This window comes from Columba livia, chromosome 2 (genome assembly GCF_036013475.1).
Source record: "Columba livia isolate bColLiv1 breed racing homer chromosome 2, bColLiv1.pat.W.v2, whole genome shotgun sequence".
Taxonomy (NCBI): domain Eukaryota; kingdom Metazoa; phylum Chordata; class Aves; order Columbiformes; family Columbidae; genus Columba; species Columba livia.
Genome location: NC_088603.1, coordinates 14,895,421 through 14,919,018, shown reverse-complemented (window position 1 = coordinate 14,919,018; position 23,598 = coordinate 14,895,421). Strand labels below are relative to the sequence as shown.

The following is a 23,598-nucleotide window of genomic DNA, read 5'->3' as shown; positions in this document are numbered from 1 at the left end:
GTTACCCCCGCGCTGGCTCTGGCAACAACGTGCCCCCTCTTATGTACAATATACGCGTGTGGGTGTGCGCGGGGTGACCGAGCACGCTCAGGGCAGGAGCTCCGGCCGGTTCCCGCCGGCTGGCAGCGCTGGCCCGCCGGGCCGCAGTGCCGCCAGCACCGCGGGCGGCCCCACGGCCGGAGCGGAGGGCGGGCTCCGCAGCAGCGCCGGTGGCTTTCGGGGCGGCCCCTCTCCGCCGGGCCGGGCACCGCCGTCCCCCGGGAGCGGGCACAGCTCCGGCCGCCGCTCTCGCAGCCCGCCCGGCGGGAGGCGTCACCGCCGCTTGAACCGGAACCGCTTGGCGGGGGCCGCCCGGGGCGGCTGCTCCTGCGGCTGCCGCTGCCGCGGAGGCTGCGGCGCTGCCGCGTGGGTGCGTGCGTGGAGCGGCCCGGCGGCTGCGCGGGGGCGGGGGAGGAGCGCGGCGGCCCCGCCGGCGATGGGGCTGTGCTTCGGCGGGCCCTGCGCTGCCTGCCCGCGGAGGAGGGCGTAGCTGCCGCAGCCCACGCCGGCGGGCCGCGCTGCGGGGCTGCCTCCGCGGATGAACCGCCGGGGAGATCCGCCGGCGAGTGCAGCCGCAGGGCGCCGCAGCCGCCGCCTCTTCCCCCGCCGCTTCCCCGCGTCTCCGCCGCTGCCCATGGCTGCCCGCCGCCCCTGCTGACCGGCCGCCCCTCGCCTCCTCCCGAGCCGGGCCAGGCCGGGGCTGGGCAGAGAAGATGGGGAACACCACCTCCTGCTGCGTGTCCTCCAGCCCCAAGCTGCGCAGGAATGCCCACTCCCGGCTGGAGTCCTACCGCCCCGAAGCCGAGCTGAGCCGGGAGGACACGGGCTGCAACCTGCAGCACATCAGCGACCGGGAGAACATCGACGGTGAGGGCGGGCGGGCGGCCTGGGGAACCCCCGCTTCCCTTCCCCTCCCTTCCCCTCCCCGCGACGGGGCCACGGCTCGGACCCGGGCGGCTGCCCCGCGGGTGGGGCCGGGCCGGCCGGTCCCGCCACCCTGCCCCGGCGTTGAGCCCGCTGCCCTGGCACCGAGCCGCTCCGTGCCCCTCCGTGCCGCCACGGCCCGGTGCTGGTCCCCGTGTCCGCCCCTGTGGGTCTCCCGGGGGTGTCGCGGTACATTGCGCGGGGTTTAGCCTTCAGAGCTGCTCCTGTCCCCAGGGAGGGTGTGTGGGACCCTGGCAGCCAGCGCTGGGCAGCAGCTCCCCCTCCCCGCCGCATCCTCTGGCAAGGTGCGGTGTTTTGGTCCCGGGTCTGCGCTGCCAAGACCCTTCTCCCTCCACGGTGCCGTGAGGTGACATTGCTGACACCCGTCCCCGCCGCGGGGCCCGGTGGCTCAAGCACCCGTCTCGGTTGTGGCCCAGGGCCGCGTTCCCGGCAGGGCTGGGCAGTGCAGCCCCCGCGGTGCACAGCGAGCGTCACCTGCCTGGGATGTCACCTGCCGGGCCTCTGCAGGGGCGAGGATTTAAAGGACAAACCCAGCCAGCAGTAAAAGTGGGAGAACTGTTTGCCATGACAACCTTCCCCATTACTGCCATGATGAGGCACTACTCTATGATATCATGAATGCCACCTCTCCCTCTCTTTCTCTGCAGTGATATTCAAAAAAGCCATATTTCCCCCGGTTTAGTAATGACTGAATGTGCTCCTGTTCTGACTAACCAGAATACAGCTTAATTTTAAAGATGTGGTTTAATGTATACATGTAATTTAGTTTTCGATTAGCTGAAGTACTTAGTCCTAAAACTTTACCTGATAAAAGGTCAGCTATCTCATGGATTAGTTTACATGAACTGCCTTTGGTAGAAAGCCAGAAAGAGGGACCTCAGTGTGCTTCAGTTTGCCTTCCACTTTTTTTTCATAGGTTATTTGATTGTGATTTTATTACAGAGTTTGATGTTAAGTCAGTTCTTGATGCTGGCAAAGTTATGAAGCCCATACAAGCAGGTAGATCCCCTGTCTGGTTAAGTTTATTTCTTATAATGATATACATTCTGGAAATATGAATATTTTTCAGATGTCTTTGCTACATGCAGCTGAAAAACAGGAGTGTAACAGGATCAGTAGATGGAAAAAAATTCATAATGGTCTGGGTCTGAGCAAGCCAGGGAGATGAAAGAACCAATTGTTGATCCATGAATGATTGATTCTTCGAGCACCAGTGCTGTCCAGCATAGCAGCATGCAGTGCTCTCTGATGGTACGGATTTCTCCATCTGTACCAACATAGTCTACAGTAAAATCTTTGGTCTGGGATGTGTGGGTTTTGTTCCTTGTTCTTGATTTTTTTAATCGGGTTGGGAAGAAGTGCATAGGTGGAAATAGTAAGTGCATGTGCGCTTGTTAAAATATGCATGTAATGCATAGAACTTCCTGCATCTTAGTAATTTGCAAGAAAAAAAAAATATATATATTTTTTTTAAATTTATTGCTGGTTTGTTTCATTTGTTGGAGAAAGGCATGTGTGTGTTCTGTTTCACTTCTCCTTTAAACGATGGGATGTTTCAAGCCTAGAGTTGTAGAGTTGTAAGCTGTTGTTAGAACACATAAAATACCTTTTGTGTTATTTCTTTTTAAATTTTGTTGGTATTTGTCTGGGACCATTATCAGTACAATGTCACATTTTCTAATGGGCAAGCTATCTTTAATTCTGAAAAAGAGCAAACAATTTTGAGTTTCCTTTTTGTGCCTTACTCTGGTCTTGCCCCTTTTTATGGATAGATTCTGAGAAATAAGTTTTCACTGGGGAGACTGATGGACAATAAATGTCTGTACACACAGACCAACTGGAGACACTTTGGGTAAAACAGCTTTTTGAAATGTCCTTTGTTACACGTCTGTTACCCTGGAGTCTTGTTCACTGAAGGTCTTTTGGTCAAAGATGGTAGACTGATTACTGAAAGTAATAAGATGATACCATGATTGTGAAATTTTATTTCCTATTAGACTAGCCATTATGTTTTTGTTGTGAGATTGTTCGAAATTGCATGGCGTACAGATATTTTGGGTGAGACACTGGAGTGGCAAAAAACCTTCACAACAGAGAACTCTAATGATATTTTTATCATTTTACAATGATGTTCTTTACAATGGAAGAATGATAGCCTGGTTATCTGTGTTGTGAAGAGAAGATGCTGGATGCTGATTCCTTAGTGTTCTTGCAAGTCATAAAGTATTTCCAAGAGTTTCTCAAATGGGGAACGTTTCCAAGTTTATGGCAAAGTGAAGGCAAAGGCTGATGCACTGAAACTTTTTCGACGCTTGGAATTCACGTTTCTCACTCTTGTTGCAGCGAGAGCCCTTCCACGGGCTCGGAACACGTGGCGCTGGCAGTCGGGCTCTGTCCCCAGCGAGCGTTTGTCTTTGAGTGGTACTTTCGGGGCCTGTAACAAATCATGACACGCAGTGTCTGAGTTAATGCGTTTCATGTGGAAGTTGCTTTCATGCTCGGATTCATGGAAATTCATGAAACGTTTTATCTTCTGCAGTGGGTAAAGCTGCTTGAATAAAACAAGAACTTCTAGAACCTTTAAAGCAGCTGTGGGCTGTTTAAGCTTTGAAAGAGATGAGCAGTTTCCACTGTTTTGCAGGCCCCAATTCTGGCAATAGGAGGGGGAGAAAGAGGAGGCGGATGTCAGACCTTTAAGAGTGATTTAACTAGACGTTTTAGTACGGGGGTAACTGTTTGACGTTTGCCACTCATATACTTCATATGGATATATTTGTTAAATCTGCCTCAAGATCATGCCTTTGAATTGTCTCCTGTAATTCAAGCACAATATCCAGCCCAGTAGTATTTATTCAGAGAAGGATTGAAGGAATTCTCCTTCTGTAGGAGTGGCTTTTATAGCAAGATTTTACCTCTATGTCATTGGTACCTTGTCAGAAAATCTCAGTTTGTGTAATATTTCACAACTGTGAAGTGGTATCTGAAAGAGAAGGGAATTCTGAAAGATATTTGATGAGGAGGAATTTATCAAATGACTTATTCTGGAGAATGATAATGGTGATTTTCGCTTTCTTCCTTTTTTTCCTCCCAAAATTTCTAAGAAGGTAGCAGATTTCTTTAAAAACCTACAAATGTGAAAAATTGCCTCTCTGAATATTGTGCAGTCACCAGAATGCCTTTTTTTTTTGTTGTTGTCATGATAAGGAGGAACACCTAACAGATGTTTATTGCTGTTTTTTTTTTGGAGAAAGAGCAAGAGAATAAATGTAATGTACAGAGGTTACTGTTTGATTTATTGCTGAGAGAAAGATTCAACATTTTTCAATGCTTCACATTTAAAAATTTGCTTTAAGAAAATCATGGCAGTGGGTTCAGCACTTGCAGATTCCTAGCTCTGTTTGCCTTCAGGACGTTTTTTACAGCAGTGTTAATGACAACAACAAGTAAAAATGGTAGAAACCTTAGTGTGTCACATTCTGTATCTCATTTGCATATAACCTTTTATCTGTGCGAGCACCTTGGTGTATGCACTGTCTAAATCCTGGGTGCCTGGACTGACCATAGTCTGGTCTGCACTTACTCTTCACATCAGCCACATCTGCCACTGGTTTCACTCTTGAAAAAGCTGCATGTGCTCAAATGTGGTTTCTCTGTTTGAAGCATGATTTCTGTAGTAAGAGTTTCAAGTATGGAGCTATCGTGAGGGGGCACAGGGGATGTCTTACCACAAATAGGATGGTATGAAGCAAAGTTGATACCCTGTAATGACTTTGGCCAAGAGACTGTTCTTGAAACAGAGACCAGATGGAGAGTTCCTTTGAAGGAAAGACAGTGCTTAATGATTAACCCCTCCTCTGTCTTGTCTTTACCTTTCTTCCCCCTCTCACCCTCCCCAGAAAATGAGATTTTTTCCCCCTCTTTGTAAATTCCTGCTGATGTCACTGGGTCATTTTTCATTGCTAGCTCAGATAGTGTCATCCTGTGCAACTGTGCATCACTGATAAACCTCTTCAGCCCTTTTCATGGTGGGCCAATCATGTTAATTTTTTGCTGCATAATGCACAGGCTCTTAAGAATTGACTGCTGTTTAAAAAGCTCTTTATTTGTTCATTTATATACTTTTTCTCCACCTTCTTGAGTGGGAGTCTCTGGAATGAAATTAGTTAGTATTTGTGTGTCTCTGCCTACTGGGTTTTATAGGAATTGTGAGATTTTTAGCAAAATACAGGAAAGTTTTAAAATGTCTGCCCTATATACCTAATGAAATTTTGTTGAAAGGGAGTGCTGGTGTTTTCAAGAGCTGGGGCATGACGGGTTGCACGTTGTGAAGGAATTGACCTACATTCATAAAAGTCAAGATACAAGCACTTCAGAAGCAAATCAAAGATGTACTATGTTGCACGCAGACATTCCTGCTAACAGAAAGGGTAGCCCTTCTCTAAAAAAAAGTCTATTTGGTTTACAGAAAAATCTTTTCCAAAATTTTCTCCTTCCCTCAGCCGCAGTTCCTGCACCGAGGTGATCTATATGCTTTTCAGTACTGTTTGCATTACTGACCTAAGCATTTGTCAGAGGTCATGTATCAAGGTACCGCTGCAATCTGGTGCATCAAAAAATTAAAAATAGAACCTGCTGTGGCCTACATCACTGAACGTGGTGCTAAGCTGCATGCTGCTGGTGATGCACACCTCCCAGCTCGCTTTTGTCTTCTGCTGTCAGCTTCATCTCTATTCTGTGCTGTGCCCTCCTTCTCAAACAGACACCATCATGTTGTACAGAGCCTTCCTAAAGCCTCACTTTCACATTGTTCACATTAAATCACTGAATTTATGCTCTTTATGAAGTCAGTATTTTCATATTTAGCTGTAGAAGCTGTCAAGCACACATGCTAAGGCTAATCGTATTTGAACTTCTAACGAATTTTATTAGTGCACTGCACTGTGATTAAGATTTTCCTTGAAAGTGAGTTACACAAGATCAGCAGCCTTGGCTGGGCAAATTGGTCCTTGAAGCAGAATGACAAGACGTAAAATTGTAGGTCTCTGAAAACAAAAGGACTCCTGGTTTAGAGGCAGTTTTTTTGCCTTAGATTTTACATGTAATAATAACAACATATTTAAAAGGAGTGGAAACCTCTCCACTGTGTGGCCATAGCTATTTTACATAATTTTATGTGCTTACTGAAGGTTTTTCAGACTTTCAGGCTATGTTTACTGCACCTTCAGGCCTTGCTTGAGGTCAGATGGTACAAAAAGCAGTCCTGAAGTTTGGCACCCATGCACATAAAACTCCCTGATGCTTTTTGAAGCTGCTCTCTGTGATGTATCGTGAGGCTGGAAGGGGAATAAGTGAGCAGAGCCTTGTGCTGCTTAATAGCTGTCCTGGTCCCACCAGCCAGCTGCAGGTCAGACAGAGTCTAAATATCTTCCCGTTTAATATCTTTGCAATATGATATACCCTTTATCAGTGGAAAACAGAAACAGTGTATAGCTTTTCTCTGAGCTTTCTGTGTAGAGATGAATCAGCATTACTCTTGCTTCTTTTCTTTTGAACTTGGATAACAAGAGCTTTTAAAATCTGTTATTTTTCTATGTCCATTCTGATATATGCAATGATATTTTTTACTTCAACCTGCAGAATATATAATATATCATCTCTGAAATGTGTGTGAAGAGCTAGTAAATATTAATAAACTTCTGAAATTCAGTAATTTGTTATTTAGATAGAATACTCCCAGCAGTATGCTTAGGTGGTGCCTTCACTGGAGTAGTTATTACTCCCTCTGTGTCTTCTGTAACCGTTTTGTCTCCTTACAGTCTAACTTGAAAAGCACGTGTTCCAGAACTGCTGAAATGGACTGTTGGGATTTTCATGTTTCACACGGTGAAACTTTTTGCAGATGTTGACCAACATTCGGAGATGGTTTTATTGAGGTCGACTGCAACTACCTTTGTTGCAGATTGTGTAGACCTCATTTGTCATCATAATCCACATCCTCCAGGCAGTTCAGTTTGAGCGTCAGCAGCTCTTGAGCTTCTTCTGGGAGGATGAGCTGAAATTTAGAGCTTTCATTAGTCTGAACTAAATGGAGAAAGAACCGGGAAGCAGCAGCATTGTCCTGAAGACTAGGCCTTAGCTGGTATAGAAGCTGGCCAAGGAACTGTGGTTGACATTAATGGGAAATTACAAGTGGAAGCTGGTTGGAGAATTTGCATCAAATCCTTTTTTCCCCCTTTTGTTTTTATTTGTTTCCTTTCTCCTCACACTTGTCACATTTTTGGCCTGTAAAGGATTTATTAGACCAGCTATCATTCAGCTAAGACAAGATCAGCAAGAATAATGTACACTTTTTCATTAACTGATGTTATTTACTTCTCTCTTTATTTCTTCGCAGAATAACTCTGTTTCTGTTAAGTCTGGCTAATGTTGTAACCGTTTTACTAAAATACCTTTTGCCATCATAGATGCAGTTTGCACTGCAAAAGTCTTGCTCTTGTCCTATAGCTTACGATGCTTTGAATGAAATATATTGAGAAAAGCGATATTTTTGTCCCTTTGAGTGGCACTTTATTACTACCTTTGTTGGTGTAAAATATTGCAGGAAACTATAATGTTTGAATGCTAGGCCAAGTTTATGGAGTAGTGCTAATCCTAAGATTTAAAGTGTATTGTTGTCCACCTTGCAGGGTGTTTCCCACACTCTTCTCTCCTGTGGTTCTTAGAAGGGAAGAACACCTGCGCTGGGATCTGCTTGTATCTCTTTTTGGAAGAAGAAAGTCAGGCTTCAACTACCGATTCATAATTTTCTGTGAAATAAAAAACCCCAAACAAACAACACACCCAACTTTAGTTTAAAAAAATTGTTTCTCAGGCTTTTTTGCTTGCTAGTTGTTTCTTTTTTTTGTCTGCAAAATGCTTCTTATACAGCTGTGGCCGAGATCCAGAAGATATCAGATGGGACGTGCAAAGATTTACTTTCAACAGTATTGAAAGTAATATGAGACTGTGTTGAAATTTTAAAAGTTTCTTTTCTTTGAGGCATTGTTATTTAATTAAGAGTGGGAATTGATGAATTATTCCTGAATCGAAAAGCTGGATTGTAAGGAGACAGAATTGTTACAGAAGATAAAGAAAATGTGGAAACTGCTCCAGGTTTTTGTAAAGCCAGGCTACCCAAAATGGCGTGATAAGGTGCATTGTTACTAAGTGAAGATGTGAGACTGCTGGTACAGGGATCCTTTTATAGATTTGGAGCAAATTAGTGGATTACTGGCTTGCTTAAAATTGTTTCTGCTATGCAGTTTATCCCTGCACGTTAGTATTCTGGGAAATGGTACCTTTTTGTTGCTGTGTTGTCATGTGTCACATCATCTTCCCGGATGCTCCCAGCTGATAAAGGAACTTATTACCATCTTTGTTGCTGGGAAGAATGCATTGATTTCAGATATTGAAAATAATACTGCACGAGAAAGCAACTATACTTGATCAGCAAATATGTTTTTAAATACTATCCCATACTTTTGCACTTCTGTATGAACTTTCTAAGGATGGGGTAATTTAGGAATTGTGAGTGTATGTGAGGTTGTGTATGTGAAGTGACTGGCAGTAGTTCTGCTTCTGTGCTTGGTGGTTTTGTTTGTGTTTTTTAGTATTTATCAATAGTTCCGTTTTACATCTAAATGTACTGTGGTTTCTTTATCCCCTTTTCTGACCTTCTTCAGGAAGAAGATTGCGTTAGTTGAAGATGCAAAGTTGCAGCTGGTCCTGAGCAAGGCAGGACACGCTTCCCTGCTTTGGCTAAAAGAAACTTTCAGGCTGTGGTCAGTGAGCTTTACAACCAGTAGCTGCATCTCTGAACTACGTTGTGAGCTGTGGTATTCTGTAAAATGATGCAAGTGGTGTGAAGACCTTGAAGAAGGTCTTTCAGCATTTGAAATTAATTAGAGCTCTTGATTCCTGAGCCGATGTTGAGAGTTTTAGATCTTGTCTGTTTTCTGGCTTGAAAAAAGTTGCCTGTATGTTATACCATCATATACGCAGTTTACATTCGGTAGGATGTAGTCTCTACTGATTTGGTGTGTGTACCCCTGGATTTCCTCCTCCTCAAAGAATTCTATTAAAATAACCAGGGTGAAGTATAGGTTAGAAAAAGTTATGATTGAGACCATGTAGATAATCCTAATAGAATTTTTTATTTCTAGATGGTTGTTTTGTTTATTATAGGACTGCAGTCTCCCGTGTGTTTGGGAGATAGTATCGTAGCTGTTATGTCTCAGGATCTATATAATCTGTTCTAATACCTATTTGTTTTGTTTTCATGTGGAGATCTTGAAAGGATTTGTTTTGGTTTTAGTAAGTTTATGAAACTATATAACTGAAATCAACAGAGATAAAATTAATAATCGTAAGTCCAGTTATTGCAGCGTTTTGCCGAACCATTCAGTGCATTACTGTGTCTGTACTTAGGAAAAAAAAGAACAGTTTTAGTTCTTCTTAGAAACAATTTTATTTCTGGTTGCAAATACAAGTTCAACTACAGCTGTAGGCAGGATCTTAAATTATTTGGATCCCTAAACTCTGTAAAGTCTGTTGAGGATGATCTTTCTTACATTTGAAATTCTCTGCCATTATCACTGTAAAAATAGGGAACATGATTAACCTCTTGACATAATTGTTCAGATATATGGTCTGAAATTCTAGTGTTTTGAATATTAAATAGTAATCACAGGTAGATCTGTCTGCATTTGGAATGGACATTTCCTGAGAAGAGATTCTGAAATGAAGTTAGAGGAGATTTCTTGTGATTAGTATTTTGTTATTTCTTGCTATGGGGTTGTATGTAGTAGATTAGCAGTTCAGATGTTAAAATAAGCATCCGGATAAAATCCAGCTTCATGAGCGAATGACGAGATCTTTTGCATGTGCTTCTGCTAAAACTACGTGTCAGTCCCACCCGATGCTCCCTGTGACCGCGGAGCTCTCAGGGGCACTTTGTTCTCGAACCTTTTTGTTGTGACTGTTCCTACCTGGCAGAAATCCAGAAAACAGTGGAGTGTGAGAAGTTCGTAGATGCAATTGCATTTTAAGCTTTCAAACCATGCTTTCTGCAAGTAAATGTCCTCCTTTTTTTGGATAAACCATTTGAGATGGTGTCTAGTATACTGCTTGGGCAATATACAGTTACCCTTTCTGTGTCAGGCTTAGAAAGAAATGGGAATTGTTGTAATTTTACTGAGGGGTTTGTGCACTTTTCAAGGGTTTAGATGGGAGAAAGATTCCTCTAGCTGAGGTGGTTCTGGAGAGCCAGTCTGTGATTAAAAAAAATAGGTAGTAGGGGAGACCTAAATGGTTGTTTGGTGGAGAAAAACAGACCAATACTGCCTTTGAAAGCTGAAGCAGGCAAAAAAAAATCCACATATAAGCAGTGATGTAAATTCTGCATCTCGGAACTTGTTTCCCTTTGGCAAAATTGATATTTAAGTGAAAGGGACGTTGCCAAGTTAAATTTAACTGGACACGAATGTTTTGTGAAAAGTAAGCTCTTGACCTCAAGTCACATTTCTTTAAAAAATATTATAGTAAACAGTTATTTTTATAACAAGAATTTGAATCACAGTTTATGCAATCCAAACGCTGAAGCTTTATGTTACTCCATGGGAATCTGAACTTATGTTGAACAACTGCTCTTATATTTTGGTTGTGTGGGTTCTTTTCTTTTTTTTTTTTAAATTTTTTCTGACTTCATCCTTCAGTTTTTACATATAAATTTGTAATTCAACAGCACTGAATTTATGCGTGGGTGTAGGTAGAAAAGGAGAAGAGATCTTAAGGAAGCCATCAGCGGTTCTTTTGTCTCTGATTTTGTGTAGGTGATCTCAAAACGGGTTCATGTGGATATCAATATACTTGTTATTTGAGAAAAGAATGTGTGAAGTATGGTGCTTTTTGAGACTGTGACTTCTGCCGAGCTCGATGTGCTGAAGAGAAGGCGGCTGTGGGCAAGCTGCTGCCCGAGGGAAGGGGCATGTGCACTGAGGTCCTGCTCACGGCTCCTTTCTCCCCCATTCCTGGTGGCCAGGGTTGTGGCTGGGGGCCTCTTCTGTTCCTGGGCTGCTGGATAACTGCATGGTGTCCACCCAGCATGGCATTTGTCCTTGGGATATTTGGGAGCCTCAGGAGTCTCCAGAAGTGAGGGCAGTGCCTCCTGGCTCTGTTGGAAACACAGACTGGGGGTAGGCAGCTGACTCTTACCCCCTCCCCGAACTTTTTTGCGTGTGTGTATTCTTGAATGAAATATTTGTAGCTAAGATTTTATATTTAACAAGTGTTTTGGAAAATAGCATTTTTAAAGTAAGGTATTATTTTCTCCTTTTTTGCTTTGTTGCTAATATAATGTTAAAACTAGCTGTGACCTGAAATATAAATGTATTTCTTTTAGATCATTGCCCTCCTCCGTATCTGTAGCTTCAGCAAGATTGTCTGATTTTTCACTTCTTTCCCGTCCCTTTTTGCTGTATGTGTGTCAGAGTCTGCCTCACCTGCTCCTGCCTGTGCTTCTCAGCCCAACCTTTTTCTCCTCACAACAAACACAAGTTCCCATGTCTGATTTCATCACCACTTCTTCGACCCCTTCTGGTTTGCTGTGCTTTTCGAGCTATGAAGAGTACACAGCACATACAGTGTATTCTAGAGCAGGGTCTGTGTGATGACTCCAGGATGGCATCGTAACTTTCAATGTTGATTTCAAAACTCGGTTTTAGATTACATCATGTTTGCCTTTTGACATTTGCTGTACATTCCTAGTTTGCCACCTCTCATGCATGTTGTACAGTCAAGGAAATAAAATAATCCTTGTTCTCTCAGATCTGTGTGACGCTTATACACAGAAAGGTAAGAGTTCTGTGTTTCCCCTGGACTTCTAAGGAGCGTTGAATGTCTTTTTGATCTCTATAATTTTCTTCATGACTTTTGGAAATGTGTGCTTTAGGATGAAATTGTGTCCTGGATTACAAATAAACCACGGTGCATGACTTGTAATTCTTAAAATAGGTTCTGAGGTTGTGTAGGTTTTTTCTTCTTAAAGTGTAGTGGAATGCATGTACACTGAAAAGTGATTTAGTTAGTAGCAATATTAGCAATTCAAAGAAGGAATTTCTTGGTAATTGCCATCTCTGTAATTGATAATCTGCCCATGCTTCAATGTGTCCAGCTGTATGTAAATCTTCTCTAATTACATATTTTTGCATTTCTTTCCTCATGTAAATGAGGAATCTCCTCGGTTGCTATTTGGGGACTCCAATGTGATTGATTTGGCATCACCTAATTGAAATGCAGGTTCTGCAGCTGAAAAAGGTTTTTCCTTCTTACTGAGGGAGTGGCATCGTGTGACTTCTGAGTTCTGAGGTGGTTGATGGTTTGGTGATGACTGTTCTGGCCAGGGTGTCACCCTGGGGGTGGGCAGGGCTGGCACTGTTGGGGTGCTGGGTCCAGCCCAGCCCTGTCCCACCAGGGGTGATGGGACCAAGGAGTTTTCATCTCCCACTTGTGGCCCATGTCTGGTAGTCTTCGTTCCCTTGGTTTTGTTTGTGGCTCCTGTCCATGTGAAGGTTTTATTTTGTGGCTCTGTGGGTCAGAAAGGCTCTCCAGCCCTGTTGTCTACTTGTTCTCGGAAGGAGTGTTTTGCAGAAAGTTGTTGAAATGGTTGTGAGTTCTTCCAGTGCTCTACTTGCTGGCCATGCCAGCAGCTCTACAAGCTGCTTCTTCAGTCTAATCACGCTGTGCTACTCAAACCTGTAGGGAATGTGACATGTGAAGTCAGCCTGCTGCCAAATGCTGCTGTAGCTCTATGACTTGTGTTATTTATGTGACAAAAATTAGTGGAGGCATTTAGATCTCAAGAGAAGGTGCTGACTTGCTTGAGCCATCATCAGTTCTTATGTGGGGATTTTAATCCTGTTTTTCATCAAGGCATTTAATGCAGGTGTACCAGAAATAAGCTGTTGGAGGTAACCTATCAACAAGGCGGATGGGGGGAAGATAAGTCCTGGTATAACCACTTTGGCAGGGGTGTACTACATAATTTGGTATTATGAAGCTTCAGTTCAGCAGTGCAAGTAAAGTGTACACTGAAGTCCATTGCTAGCTGTAAAGCGCTTGTATTTGCAAAGATATTAAAGCATCTGAGCTTGTTCTTATCTTGCAGTTAAGTCCTATGATAAGTTTGCTAAACAGGGCCTGTGTGAGAAAAACGCATGTTAAAATAATTGAGAACATGGAGTTTGCTCTTGCGAGATGCTCAGGATTCAGGTACTTTTTTTTAATATGTTAGAAAATAAAAGGGAAAGTATATGCTGATAAAGTTTTGTTGTTGATGTCTTCTAGAGAGTTGGTAATATATAGCTGTAATCTGGAAAATAATTCCATCCAGGAGCCTGTTTAATCTCTGGAAAGATCTCTGCAGCATCTTTAAAGTAAGAGTCTGACAACATTTACTTATCGATTGAGAAAAACCTAAGACTTGGTTCAAGAAAGCAATTTTCTGTCCTTGCTACATGGCATTACCTCTGTCTGTCTTGCTCTCTGTGTGTGTTTTCTTTGTTTACCCAGTATATTTTCATTGGATCCTTCTCTTTTGTCTTCTGTTTATCCCTTTGTGGCAGGGTTTATTGTTTTCCAACAAGTAAGCTTTCTTACCCTAAGAAGCTGAAGTTATTATCCAGGAATGGGTCATGATAGCATTTTTCATCCCATAAATAAACTTCTGTTTAGTGGGATTTGTTGGTGGAGCTTAAAACAGATGGGGGGAAAAGGGCACAGGTTTCCTATGACAATATATAGCAGTTAGTCACAGGCATGTGCCTATGTATCTTAAATAAATAACGAATACCGTGGTAGTTACCATTAATTATTTCCATTAGCTTAATTCCTTTGATTAAAAGGGATCGTTATCATCTCCATGGTGGTACATTGACCTAATAAACAATGGAGAATCAGAAATTACTTGCAGATGAAGGTTGTTGTGATGGACAACACTCTTTATGTATTCATGCCTGTGCTTATTAATATAATATATTAATAATGGGTGACTTATTGTGTTTTCACGCTCAGACAACAATAATGCCCTCAGCTCTCTGTTTACCAGAAAGATGGAATTAAACAAAAAGGATTGATGAGATTTACAAAGAAAGCTGAAGGCAATTTGGATATTAAATAATCTTGCAAATACTGTGCCAGACTCTGGGAAAATGAATTTATTTTTGAGTTAATGTATGTCCTCTTCCCCTTAATGGCAATTCTTTTCTTTCCCCGTTACAAAATACTTTTATTTTTTAAAGGCAGTATCTTGATGCCGCAAGCTAGCACTGTAAATAACAGTGGGCATCTTTCAAGCAAAGCAATCTCCATGTCAACAAGTAAATTTGTGAGGGAATTAAAAGCCCTTGAAACACATGAGAAGACATATGGCAAATGGGTAGGGAAATTCTGTTTTATTCATTGGTACTACAGACTGTAGTAGGAATTTCAGAGTTCCTAAATTGCTTGCTTAAATACCCTTCTCTCAGCTCTAAAACTCACTTGGGGTTAAATACTGATCTGTTGTAAATACCCTTAACTGAACTCAGTGGAAGTACGTTTAAGAAAATGTATCTTTATTTTCCGAGGTGATGTATTGAGGCAGCTCTTAAAACCAAGTTTTGGGAGTTCCTTGAGCACACAGCAGTTTTCTGAGGACTGTAAAGAAAGAAATTGAGAGTTTTTCTGCCAGTTCAGGTCAAGGTAAAAGTTAATCTAGTTCTTGTAGTAAAATCACTGGTTTGAAAGTAATGTAGTGCTGTAAGATTTATGGAATAGATTTTAGTTGTAGCGTGAGTTTGGTTTTTTTTTGGTGTGTGTGTGTATACATGTATGTATATATAAAAAATGCCACAACTAAAATCCTTCTGTAAAGAAAACAAGGGGTTCTGTGTGAATGTAGAAGCCATGGGGGCATAGTTTCTGCTGGGAACATATAAATCAAATAGAGTCAAAGGTAACAGCTGAAGACTCTTATTCTTCTGTGTTGTGGTCCTTAGTTGATGGCTCATGTAGGAGTTTTCATTCTCAGTGCTCCGGGCTGGCAGCTCCGCTGCTGTGGGGCTGGGAAGCGCCCCATGGGCTCGCGGACCTGGCTGGGACGTGTGTACAACGAGATCAGCAGCTTCGCTCTTCCGTGGAAGATGAATTTAGCATTAAATGATGCATTTGACTTGCTGTTTTCTTTCTGAGTGAAGTTCATCTCTACTTAGAGCGTAATTTATAATTGCTCTGATGGTGGTTACAACCTTGACCTGTTGAAATCCTTTCTCAGCTTTTCTAACCCATCATGGGGTTTAGCAAAGGACAGATCTTTTTATTGTCTCAACTATTTTCTCTCTGAAAGTGTATTTAAAAGGTAGCTGACCAACTGCTCTTCTAGCTCCTTCTCTTCCTTCAGACTAAGGGTCTCTTACTGCCGACCATATTTTCTGATGAATATTTGTTTGTACAGAATATGCTAAGATATTCACTATATAAGGTTGACTTTCATAAATGCAAACCATTTGATTACTCTGTAAGGTTAAAAACCAAATGCAAAATAAACCTTTACTAAATGTTCTCTCTTTCCAAAAAGTGCCTTACATATTTATCTTTAAGTGTTGTATTACCATGTAACAGAGAATTTGAGAAATCCCACACTTGGTCAAGATCATGTATCAGAGGATGTGTGCAGAAACATCTGCACTGCGCTATATTAGACGAAGAGCCTCACAGAACTGAAAAATACCTCTGAATGTGTAACTTCTGAAAAATACCTCTGAACGTGTAAAAGATTGACATGGGGAATAGAGTTGTCATTGGATGTGACCCTGTTTTTAAAGGAAAGATAATACTATCTTAAAAATATATATAAATGTATATATCTATCTCTATATATGTAAATATATAAATTGCTTGTTTATAAACCTCTGTATTAGATTTGGGTTGCCTCTTGTACAGGAAAGTAAGTTAGCCCATGGGATTGCTTTGGAGTGTGCTCCTGTATTCCCAGGCAGAGGGTCACATTCTGGAGTCCTCCAGAGAGGTGCTGGTATGTGAGCAGCAAACATCCTTAGATATTTGACAGTTGAATCTTGCTGGGCCTACACTACATTGAGGGTCTATGAGCACACACTGTGACAAGTTTTCTGAGTCAATTAGAATGTTGAAAAATACAAATTATTTGTTGTTTGCTTTTTTTTTCTTAACAAAACCCCGAAGTTCAGAAGGATCATTATCACATACTGCTATGTTTTATAAGGACATGAGAATCAGATTTCAATGTGAAACATGATTTTAGTGCTTATGCGCTAAAATTACGTGCCCTTACAGACTGATGTTTGCTTTTGGCCTAAAGGGAAGAGCAGGGGTCGACTTGCCCAGAGCCGGCTGTGGAAATGGCACAAGCTTTCCAAAAGTAAGTTGTTAGTTTACTTCAGTCCTGGCTTCCTAATTTCTGCGGGAGCTGCCGGTCAGCCTTACGGTGTCTCTAGTTGTTAACTTTTTTTCCTTAGAATGCTGGGGGTGATTTGAGTATTACATGGCCTATAAATACTTCTTGGTGGGAATGCAGTGAAACCATCAGCTGTGCTTCATAGTCTGGGTTTTCCTGGCCTAGGAGCAGTGTGTGAAGGGGAAAAGAAACTGAAAACATGAAACTTCTGTTAACAGTTAAATTTTTGCTGCTCTGCGTGTTGCATTGTTAGCACACTGAGAAGAGAACTGGATTTATCTTGGGAAATGCACTACTACGGGATGAAAGGAAGCATTTGCTTCTAGAGAAGGTGTCTTCCAGAATATACTGCACTTGATTATATAGGCAGCTTTAGTAATTGCAAAAATTATGTACTTGAAAGGTAAGTAAAACACAGATGTTAAGCTAAAGTTGAGAACTAGCCACATGGTGAAAGCAGATGTGCATTTAAAATCCAGTGGTGCTTTAAACAATGTTGTAGGGGAAAACAATCTAACATTCCCCCCACACCCTGTACTGCACTTATTCACAAGATAGATATTCAAGGAGGAAGCAGTATTGCTGTTCGAGACCACAGTCAGGTGTTCATGCATTTATGGTGTTGTTGTTTCGGTTCCCTTTCATTTCCAGTGAGTAGAAGAACCTTTTCAAAGATTGCATTTCACAAAATATTAGTGTTCAGAATATTCAGTTTAGCATAGTCAACAGGTGACATTTTAGACCATAATTTGTATGTATTTTATCTAAAGCTTGTCCAGAACACTGATTAAGAAAATACTTTCACCTTTTATCCTCGCAATTTTGAGCTGGTTAAAAAAAAATATTAATTTCTGTCCATGTCTTTTGAATATCTTGAATATCTGATGAGGAACCCAACAGATAAAACTTACAAAATGTTGCACCATCAGTATTTTTGAAACTGCCCCTTATCTAGCTCAAATTCTGAGGTTTGGCATCGTGTCCGTTTTTAATATGGCTTCTATCATCATTCTAAAGCCAACCCCAATCATTTCTGAAATTGCAGAGGAACCTCTACATTGTCTGATGCTACTTCACAAGGTTTGGATGTGAAAGCAAATAGACAGCAGGTGATATTACTCTGTCATCTCTCTGTCACCGTTTGCTGTTACTGACTCCTGGCTGCTGCCTGTGACTTCACTGATGTCTTAGAGGCTCCTTTCTTCAGGTTCCCCGAAAGTGAAAGTTTTATACACAAGTAATAAACAACCCTTTGGCGTTCTGCAGCTCTTTGTATCTAAAGATAAGACAAAACCAGCTGATAAGTACCTCCAGTGCAGGTGTACAGCGTGACATGGAATATTACATGCAAAATGGGCGTTTTAGCGGAGTGTCCCCGGCCCAGCGTTGTTACTCTCTGTTCATTCTGTCTCTGGCGCTCAGTAGATGTGCTCGGCAGCGGTAGCTGTGTCAGGGACAAGGAACAGCAAACCCACCTTGTGTTTCTGCCCGGAGGTGGCTGTATTGAATTGGCGGGTGAACAGTCAGAGTCCACTATTGGCTTTAATCCTCCTATTGCTTTTTAACCAGAGCTGGTTCAGTGATGGGCACTGAAACTCCAGCTGGGCAGATGGAAAGACAGGAGAAGGCTTTTAGCTTTTAACAAAACGAAAGTCTTTGCTTTGGTGTTTACTATCCCAGTTCTTTATTCTATTTTAGCTTTATCATTAGGGAGTGGAAGAATGTTGCTCTAATGAATGAAAATTGCAAGCAAGTGTTGTTATTGTTAATTCTGGTTTTTGTTTATCTGCTAACCAAGCTGGAAATGCTTTTTCTTTGTGAGGCTGCTCTTCTGTCATTTTAAGTTAGCTGTTAGACTATTAGTAATTCCAGTTTTATTTGTATCACCATTGAAATATTCTTTATGCATTCATGACAGATTTCCATGCTTAAAAGAAAATTTTGTTATTCATGAACACTGCTTGTTTTCTTATTCACTTGGACTTCCTTACCTTATGCCGACTGATGCTTAGAAATCATCATAGATTACTGAAGAATTGTCCCTTTTCTCCATGACTGTTCTTCTTTATCCGTTGTTCTGAGTAGTTGAATATTCTGATTTTGAAATTAATGTATTTTCAGAAGCATCTTGTTACAACTGAAATCCTACCAATTTATTTCCAACAGTTTCCATTTCACATGATCCTTTATAGTCCTCTGACTATTTTCTGCTCTTTGTTGCTATGTGAAAAACATCTTTTTTCATAGAGTAAATTTACTGTTTGCTGATGTGCTAATCTGTCATATACTCATTCTTTTTTTTTTTAATCCGTCTAGTAACAATGGCAATTCCCACATATACCTATTTGCATATATATATATATACACACACTTAAAAACATGGAGAATGGTTTGGCACTTCTGACTGTTTATAAACTGCAGAATATTGAGAACATTGAGATCGAAAGTATTGAGGATACACGCAAAACACAGCAAAGTGGTACAGAAGCCAAGAGTACTGTTGTGGAGATACTAAGCAAACATAGTATCTCTGTCCCTCCCTCTCTGTTTATGTATTTATTACCCATTGCTTACTAAATGTTTTATATAGAAAGTTAACATGGATGAATATTTACAAAATAGATGCATCACCTTGAAATGTAAGTGTGCTAGAAACTGAGGTGAACAATGTTAAAATGCCATATTAAGAAACTCAGCCAAACTAAGAAATACGTGTATTTGTTTTAATTTTGGTTGAAGAAATGATGCTTAATCATGCACTTTTTCTTTTATACACTTGTGAATCTGCTATTTTTGTTATAATAATTTTGATGTAATTAGTTATCTGAAATTAATACTTTTAAAAATAGTTTGGTTACTTTTCTGGTTTTGAATGAGGACTTCTCACACAGTTAGGAAAGGCCGGGTACACGTGCCATTTGTAACAATGCTAAATCAGAGTGATGGGGGTCTCCCGTTTTCAGGCGAAGTTTTCTCATTTTCTGTTGTGCTTCTCAGTTAATGAACTAGACATCCACAAAGAGAAACAGAAACCTCCCTGCAAGGAGTTCAACTGCGTGTATCAGCCAGAATAACACAACTCTGAGGTACATTCTCAGAAGTCAGAGGGGACCTGCTGTCTTAAGAGACACGCTTATTATTCAGTTTAAGTAACTTGCTGGGATGGCACTGTGAAATTAAGATACAGAAACTCAATCTTTAAAACCTCTGTTATAGTATTTGAGTGTGTGAAAGATCTGACTGGGCTATTTTCCTGTCCCCTTTGAAGAAACCAAGTGATTTAGTAGCCTTCAAGAGTATAATTGAATGGCCTTTTTTCCAGGGAATTTCAGATATGTTATTTTTAGGAAAACACCTGACAAATCACATCTGTATGCCTTAGCATTTAAGTGTTTAAATTGTTAGTTTTGTTTTGCTTAACTATGTTGCTAGAAAGCGTTTTGTTTTTTTTTCCATTACAGAGGAGTCTCTCTTTTTCTCTTTAAGGCTGCTCTAGGCTGTTGCGTGATGCTGTAACGCAGAGACTGTTCATTTGCTCGCAAAAGTGAAGTCAGAACAGAATTGCAAGTGTGCTGAGAGCAGAAAAGCTTCATGGTTAACCCTGGTCTCTGTGGGCACACCGGTCCCTTGGAAGGAGTATCTTTGTGTGTTTTGTCTAGCTCTCATCTTTGCTTCTGTGCTAGAGAAACTTAACCCTTTGGTAATTAAGTTCTTGAACAGATCATTTTCCTTCACCAAATCAATTTATTTACAGACTTTTAAACATTCAAACTCTTGAAAGGCCCAAATTCTGATGCTAATTCCAGATAAGCCGGTGACACCTGTGCTCATTTGTCTCAACACTGTAATCCCTTTTAAGGGCTTGAATTTTCCTGTTTAATCTGCGGGCTCACATCAGTGTCTCCTTTCAAAGCCACTTGTGCGCTCTGAAGTTGATAGCTGATATCATCTGATGCCTTTTCCAGAGCTGGCCTTAAGAGCTTGGCAAAGTGGAAAGGGGACTCTGGCATGCTTTGAGAGAGAAATTGGGTAGTCTTTCCTTATTTGCAGTTAAAAGCTCCTTTATGTTTGTCTGTGAAGTCACTGTGTTGCTGTTGTAGGAGAAGAGTAATTATTTTCTCCTTTTTTTGCCACTACAAATGCTGAATTATAGCTTCTTGTCTTTTGGGAATCAGTTGTATGTGGACTTGAGGTGGAGACACCTTTAGGGTTCCTCACATCTGAGTCTTTATGGGAAGGGAACTATATAGGTTCTAAAGTTCATGTAAAACAAAAACAAATGGTAAACCAGTTATGCCTTTTCAGAAAGGTGAATGGATAACTAGTAGAGGCTGTATTTTATGGTGTGAAGCAAACTCCTGTCTAACAGAGGGTGAATAAATAATTTCTAGCAAGTATACAGCTTTCAGATTGAGAGGAATTGCCGTGTTTGGTTTAGGAGCAAAAGTAGATAGTGACCATTAAAATATATGGCAGATGTGATAACCAAAGTGTTAACAATTCTTAACACATTATATTGGGTTTGGGATTTTTTTTTTCAATTTGTTTTTCTGTTTTGTTTTGGGAGTTGTAAAATCAGAGGGATGCCAAAACCTTAGTATGTAACTGACCTCTGAATGGGCAGTAGTGTGTGCCTTTTCTGAAGAGGAGATCTGGTTTGCATTTAGTTATTTGTGCTTGTTTTCTGTGTCTTAGAAATATTTTCAGAGGCCTTTTCCAGAGCTATATAACGCCATTTCCACCCCCCCCCCCCCCCCCCCGATAGTAATGACTTTAATGTTGCTTGTACTTAATCTTTCTAAACTAATCTCCTGCTTTGAATGTTTTAACTCATTTTTGTGTGTGGGTCATTGATTTGTGGATATCAGAGGCGCGTGTCTCGTGCCTGTCACGTTACACGAGGCCTGACGGGACAGTTCATGTGAACCCAAGGTTTGCCTTTGGCTGCCCTCTTGTCTGAGGACTTTGCAAAGTCCCTGCCAGATTTTGACCTGTTTGTAGTGGCTGAGTCCACACAAGTTGTGTGTGCTCTTGAGTTCCTCAGATAAGTGTTCCTGCATATAGGAACATTGTGCTTCACCTGCGTGGAGAGGCAGGAAATACCACAGGTGTCTTCAGTGATCTGAAACTGAGATCTTGTCACATACCTGATGCTTAAATTATGTAGCTCTAACATATTTATTCACTCATTAAATTGTGCTTGAAATGAAGAGCATTTAATATTCTCTGAACTACTTTGGTTGGCAAGAATTTCTTTTCTTTTTTTCCCTCTGATTAAAAAAATCACAGAAGTAAAAAATTTGCCCAACTGTTTTGTTGTTGCATTGAAATGTAACTAATACACTAGAAATACATGTGATTCAGAATCAAAATTTAAAGGTATGTTGTCATCTTTTAGTTTATTCATTATTCATTATTATATTAATTTCAGTGCTACAGATGGTACTGTTACATTTTAACTGACAAAGGAGTAATGAATTTGTACCAGGAGATGGAAGTGAAGGACTTGAATCCCTATAGATGATGCAAGGTATCTTACTGATCAGCACAGAAGTATACCTGTAGTCCAAGGGCTGTATATAGCATAATTCAACATATATATATTTTTCAGTGGATGCCAACTAGTGAAAATCACTGTCACACAACATCAGAAGTAGAATGCTGATTGTACTATGTAATACATAAAGCAGGGTCTTCTGTTTCTTGCTTTGTCACAGCTCAAGCAGTCTGGGATAGTTTTGGCTCAAGCTTTGGCACAATTGCGCACAGACATTCTCCGGGGGTCCAACAGCTTTTTAGTCCTTGTAGTTAAACCACAAAGTGTGTGGCAAACTGGACTGTTATCATGCTTTACTTCGTACTTAGAGAAATGTACTGTGAATAATCTACTGCATAAAAATTAGCCTGCAAATTTAGAGATGCGTTGGCTCCCAAAACCTTTCCTGTTCCCTGAAAACATGCTTGAATGGGAAGTGTTTTGTAGGGCTGTGTTTAAATCCCGTTTGAAAAATAACCATTTCTATGAATCCCTCCAAATCTGAGTGTCCCCTGCCCCATCCTGAGTGGGAAAACTGAACAAACTTGAAGTCTTGTTGTTTATTGTGTGGCTGAGATCGAATGAAAACTGTTAAGAGCAAGACAAAGCGCAGTAACTACACTCACGGAGACAATGACACGTGTTTGTAGCTTGTTGAAATGATTTTGCTTTTGACAGGAGTTCTGGTATTTACTCTTAATTCCTGCTGCTTTCCCATATGCAGCTTAACAGAAATAGCATTATGATGCTAGATAATAAACGTTCTGAAGGCAATGAGGGGCAAGTTCTCTGTTCCTTAAAGCAATGCAGACGGAGACCTTCTCTGCCACCAGTAGCTGTGCTATGAAGTTGTTGGTGCTTTGTTTTTCCTATGGTCTGTCGTGTTCAGAGAAACACAGTTTCTTCTCATGTGTCCTACCAGAAAGTCAGCTGGTCTGCATTAAAGGAGAGGAGTTTTAGCGGCATCTGGGGGGACTCGGGCTGAGACCACCACGCTTACTCTATTTTAGACTTCAGACTAGGCACTCGGAAGTGCCATATGGATCAATACCATTGGGCTTTTTGATTATTGAGTTGCTCTAGAGGAGCTAAATCCAATTATTTTTCTCTTTCAAATGTCTGGGCACTGTGTTCCTGTACTCGGGATTGCAAAGTGAGTAGTAACACACTTTCATATCACAGATTGTTCTTCATGCTTAAAGTGCTTGTCTGACATTTACTTCTGCAAGCTTAGAATTTGGGGTTAGTAACTCAAGGTCACATAAAGTAGGTGGATGCTCTTTAGTGACCTCCTTTATTTCTCAGTAGCAAATACGAGGAGTGGAGAGTGTTAGGGTCCCACAGAAAAACAGAAAACCTGTTGTATGTTTTAGAATCTTCTGTGAGTTACATATGTATAACAAATGGTTTATTTTTATTTTTTCTTGTAACAACAGTCTTCCTTTTCCTCCTGCTGTTTTCATTCCTTCTTCTCCACAAGCTTCTGTTGTTGTCAGATCCTATATTTGTTTTTAGTGTTGCTTTTGCTTGTATATGAGAGAAGCAAGTTCGGAATCTTGTCATATAAATT

General features: G+C 41.2%; 1 protein-coding gene and 1 long non-coding RNA gene across 2 annotated transcripts in view; both read left to right on the top strand.

Annotated features, from left to right (window-relative positions):
* The first annotated feature begins 329 nt into the window (after nucleotides 1-329).
* Nucleotides 330-23,598, top strand: part of CCNY (cyclin Y) — a 124,334-nt gene continuing 101,065 nt past the window's right edge. Inside the window, exon 1 of the mRNA XM_065055119.1 lies at nucleotides 330-906. Within this exon, the coding sequence (XP_064911191.1) occupies nucleotides 753-906 (154 nt within the window). The 5' untranslated portion in view covers nucleotides 330-752. The remainder of the gene's footprint in view (nucleotides 907-23,598) is intronic.
* LOC110359956 (uncharacterized) overlaps nucleotides 913-23,598 on the top strand; it is a 41,146-nt gene continuing 18,460 nt past the window's right edge. Inside the window, exon 1 of the long non-coding RNA XR_002415542.2 lies at nucleotides 913-22,902. This is a non-coding gene — a long non-coding RNA (uncharacterized LOC110359956). The remainder of the gene's footprint in view (nucleotides 22,903-23,598) is intronic.